The sequence below is a fragment of the Dipodomys spectabilis genome, unplaced genomic scaffold (genome assembly GCF_019054845.1).
Source record: "Dipodomys spectabilis isolate Male_0828 unplaced genomic scaffold, ASM1905484v1 ptg000095l, whole genome shotgun sequence".
Taxonomy (NCBI): Eukaryota; Metazoa; Chordata; class Mammalia; order Rodentia; family Heteromyidae; genus Dipodomys; species Dipodomys spectabilis.
In genome coordinates, this window is record NW_024870772.1 from 43,649,741 (window position 1) to 43,654,628 (window position 4,888).

A 4,888-nucleotide genomic window follows, 5' to 3' on the forward strand; every position below is an offset into this window, starting at 1 on the left:
CATTTTCCTAACATCACATTATCTGACCTTTTCTGCTTGACTCATACATATACTAGATATTGCAAATAAGGGAAATCATGGGATCTATGTTTCTTTGGGCTTGGCTTACTTCACTTAATATAATTCTTTCCAAGTCTTTCCATTTCTTAACAAATGGGGCAATGTCATTCTTTCTGATGGAGGCATAGAATTCCATTATGTATATATACCACATTTTCTTGATCTATTCATCTATTGAGGGGAATCTGGGTTGGTTCCAGATCTTAGCTATGGTAAATAATGCTGCAATAAACATAGTTGTGCTGGTAGCTTTAGTGTGGTCTTGTTTGTAAACATTTGGGTAAATGCCCAAAAGTGGGACTGCTGGGTCATAGGGGAGCTCTATGTGGAGCCTTTTGAGGAACCTCCATACTACTTTCCAAAGTGGTTGAACAAGTTTACACTTCCACCAACAATGAAGAAGGTTCCCTTCTGTCCACATCCCCTCCAGCATCTGTTGTTATTAGAGTTCTTGATTATAGCCATTCTAACTAGGGTGAGGTGGTATCTCAATGTTGTTTTGATTTGCATTTCTTTTATGGCTAGGGAGTTTGAGCATTTCTTCATGTGTCTATTGGCCATCCTTCTTTCTTCTTCAGAGAAGTTTCTCTTTAAGTCATTAGCCCACTTATTTATTGGGCAGTTGTTTCTTTGAGGATTTGTTGTTGGGGGATTTAATTTTTTGAGTTCCAAGTATATTTTAGATATGAGACCCTTCTCTGTTATATAGTTAGTGAAGATCTTCTCCCAATCCGTGGGCTATTGATCTTGCTAGCTATGTCCTTTGCCCTGCAGAAGCTCTGCAGCTTCATGCAATCCCATTTGTCGAATCTTTCTTTCAGGGATCATTTCTATAGTTCGTTACTGTCCGCCGTCTTTTCGAGACCAAACACCATGCCTTCAATTAAGTTACAGAGTTCTGATGGACAAATAGTTGAAGTTGATGTAGAAATTGCCAAACAATTTGTGACCATCAAGACCATGTTGGAAGATCTGGGAATGGATGATGAAGGAGATGATGACCCAGTTCCTCTACCACATGTTAATGCAGCAATATTAAAAAAGGTCATTCCGTGGTGCACCCACCACAAGGATGATCCTCCTCCTCCTGAGGATGATGAGAACAAAGAAAAGCGTACAGATGATATTCCTGTTTGGGACCAAGAATTCCTGAAAGTTGACCAAGGAACACCTTTTGAACTTATTCTGGTTGCAAACTACTTAGACATCAAAGGTTTGCTTGATGTCACATGTAAGACTGTTGCCAATATGATTAAGGAGAAAACTCCTGAGGAGATTCACAAAGCTTTCAATATCAAAAATGACTTTACTGAAGAGGAGGAAGCCCAGGTACGCAAAGAGAACCAGTGGTGTGAAGAGAAGTGAAATGTGCCTGACACTGTAACATTACAAGGATTGTCCCGAATACTAGTTGCACTGCTCTGTTTATAATTGTTAATATTAGACAAACAGTAGACAAATGCAACAGCACATCAATTGTATTAGCGTAATATTGTCCTCATTGCATGTGTAGTTTGAATACACATCCCAAACTTTGGCTGAGTTTCTTCTAGTCTGAGTGAAAGCTTCTCTTTTCTGAATAAAACAATTGTGGGTTCTCTGTGGAAAGTGGCATTTTAGGATTTCTCTTTCTGTTAAGAGCAATTTCTGCCTAGTTTATTGTCTAGTTAACTTTAGTTAAGCTTGCAGAAGTTGGCTTGTAAATAAAACAAGTTGCAACAAGGTTTCTGATAGAATTAACAAAATATATCTTTATTCACAAATTGGAAACCGGAAAAAGGCTATTTGAAGTTAATGTTCTTAGAGGGGTTTTTAGTATATTGTCTAGAGTCTAGGTAGGACCACTGGTATGTATGAAGCAGGGTTCTTAATTGGATCTGAGGACTCTTTTTTCACCTAATTTTTAATCTCAACTTTGAATACGTTGCCTAGAGATTCAGTTACTACCAAGTTTAGGTAGTGTTTTGGGGGGAGAACTGTAACTAGACAACTGGTTAGTTTTTTGATTAAAAACAATTTATGTGGTATGTCATCTTTTTCTGATCAGGGTTTCCTTGTGGAGAAAATAGTTCATATTAGTTGCATGTAAAAAAGCAATTAAACCTTTGCCATTGAGTAGGTGGCTAAATTAAAAAATCCTTCATAAGATTCTTTCAATAAAAAGTAAGTTGCAGAGTAAAAAAAAAATGACATAAGTGCAAAGCAGGGACTGTTTGTAGGTAGAATTATTCGGATTACATTCTATGCATAGATGGAAATGTCCCAATGAAACTCCTTGATACTATTAAGATATGCTAATAAGAAAGTGACAGTACGCTGAAATGTAGAAGAAGAGAGAGTCAGAAACTACTGGGAAGTAAGAATCTGGCTACAAAGATCTCCCCTTTTTGTAGACTGTCTTTTTAGCTTGTTGGCTATGTCTTCTGCCATGCAGAAACTTGTGATATATATATATGTATATGTATATATATATATATATATATATATACACACACACACACATATATATATATATATTCCATTAGGAAGAAAAAAACCAGGGTTGGTGAGATAGGGGTTAGGGATCATGGTTTCTAAACAACTATGTAGAATTATTTAATTCATTCTATGTATGTATAACATCAATAAGATAAACTAAAAACAAATCAGGAAAAAAAAATCTGGCCAAAGTTGATTTCTAGGCTGGAGTGCAGTCTATGGGTATTCTAGACTGCAATGTAAGTAAAAGTTTGGGCGTGTATTCATATGTCAAAAAAACCCAACCAAACAAACACAAAACAACCAGTGAAAGAATGCAGAAATACAAATACAATAGAGGCCTACTTAACAGAAATATTACTGAGAAGTTGTCTAAATGTCAATACAAGTCCTTCTTTGTACTAACTGTATAAATGGGGGTCTCCAGATTTCATATAAGAATAGAAGTCCAGTTTAATTTCCTGTGAATATTTCAGTCCTAGGGACAGGGTGTGGGGAAGCTGACAGTGAAATCCTTTGTCTGCCAGGGAAGGTTGCAAGGGGAAGAGTGGGAAGCATGATCAAAGCTCTCCCTTTTCTAGGCTGTGATAACAGGGATCATCTCCAGGTACAGCTGGAGATGGTACAAGAGAGGGACTGTGGTTGGAACTCACTAGGTAACAATGGTAGGAGGTGGACCCTGTGGTGGTTTGGTGAGAGAGCTGTACTGAGGTGGCTTCTGATGGCGTGCTGGACTTTACTGCTTTCTGTGTTCCCTAGGCTGAATAGGTGGGATTCCAGATGTATACCACCATGACTGAATCATAATCATTAATGATTATGATTTTGGGTTAATGAACTTTTTAATTCTTCAGGGTAATGCTGACATGTTTATAGGGACCTATGAGGGTGTTATTCCAAAGGACAGAGAAGCAGGGAAATTTCAGGCTACCTCAGGAAAATGGAAAAGGGACTTTGAAGGGGATTTCCAAGCTATACTACATATTTCTTTGCGGAACACTTTCTTGGAGCCACACCAATTGTACACCATCTTGTATAAGATCTTTCCTTTCTTTCCTTTCCTTTCCTTGCCTTGCCTTTCCTTTCCTTTCTCCCTCCCTCCCTCTCTCCCTTCCTTCCTTTTTCTCTTTCCTTCTCTTTTTCTCTTTTAGTTCTTTCTCTTTCTGTTCTCTCTTCCTGTCTTTCCTTCCTTCCTTCCTTCCTTCCTTCCTTCCTTCCTTCCTCCTTCCTTCCTTCCTTCCTTCCTCCTTCCTTCCTTCCTTCCTTCCTTCCTTCCTTCCTTCCTTCCTTCCTTCCTTCCTTCCTTCCTTCCTTCCTTCCTTCCTTCCCTCCCTCCCCCCTCCACCTCTCTCCCCAATCTTGTCCTGGGGCTTAAATTCAGGGCCTGGGCACTGTCTCTGTTTTTGTTTTGCTCAAGACTAGCACTTTATCATTTGAGCCACAGTTCCCCGTATGGCTTTTTGGTGGTTAACTGGAGATAAAAGTCTTTCTTGTCCTGGAGATAAGACTTTTCTGTCATGGCTGACTTTGACCCAAAATTCTCATATCAGCCTCTTGAGTAGCTAGGATTATGCTCAGCTAAGGTATTTTTTTCTTACACAAAACAACATTTCTGTTTACTACTAAATCCCTTCCCTTCTCCTCATCCTTTTCCTTCTCTTTTCTCTTTGTCCTGGGTTTTGAACTAGGGCTCCTATGCTTTCTAGGCAAGCACTGTCACTTGAGCCACATACTCTCGTCCAGTTTTGCTTCAGTGTACAGTTAAGGTCTTGTGCTTTTGCCAAGGCTGGGCTTGGACTGACATCCTCTTCTGTTTTTTGGCTAGGCAGGATTCCAGATGCACACCACCATGATTGAGTCATAATCATTGATGACTATGATGTTAGGTTAATGAACTTTTTTTGGCATATTTTCAGAAGTGTCTAAAGTTTGGGTTATCCAGGGTGTCAGGATTTTCACATAGTGACATTGAGCTGGAGTTGGGAGGTTGCCCTGAAGTCATATTATTAACTGTGTTAATACCAGGTCATGAGTCTCAGCAGCTACCTGTGAAGGGTTTGGTTGCCATGGTTGGGCATTGGCAGAGTCCTCCCCCATGTTTTTAACACTGGATATGAGGTGTGCTCCTCTAAGGGGCCTCAGATTGCAGAAATGATATTTGCAGCCAGAGAATTTATAATTTGGTACATATGGCCAGTTTTTATTTTGTTTATTTTTAGCAACTTTCCTTCTTCCGTTTGCATTTTCCCACACCCACTCCCACTTAGAGTTGGCTGTCCTTCCAGTACCTTCTCACCACTACAAACTTACAGCAACACACAGATTTCTCTATGTTCTGATAGAAATCACT

The 4,888-nt window shown here is 39.3% G+C and overlaps 1 protein-coding gene across 1 annotated transcript; it reads left to right on the top strand.

The window, feature by feature from the left end:
• The first annotated feature begins 909 nt into the window (after positions 1-909).
• Positions 910-1,595, top strand: LOC122112677 (S-phase kinase-associated protein 1-like). Its single transcript, XM_042685562.1, has one exon. It carries the CDS (start codon positions 934-936, stop codon positions 1,423-1,425), a length of 492 nt encoding a protein of 163 aa, XP_042541496.1. The 5' UTR covers positions 910-933; the 3' UTR covers positions 1,426-1,595.
• Positions 1,596-4,888: the final 3,293 nt, after the last annotated feature.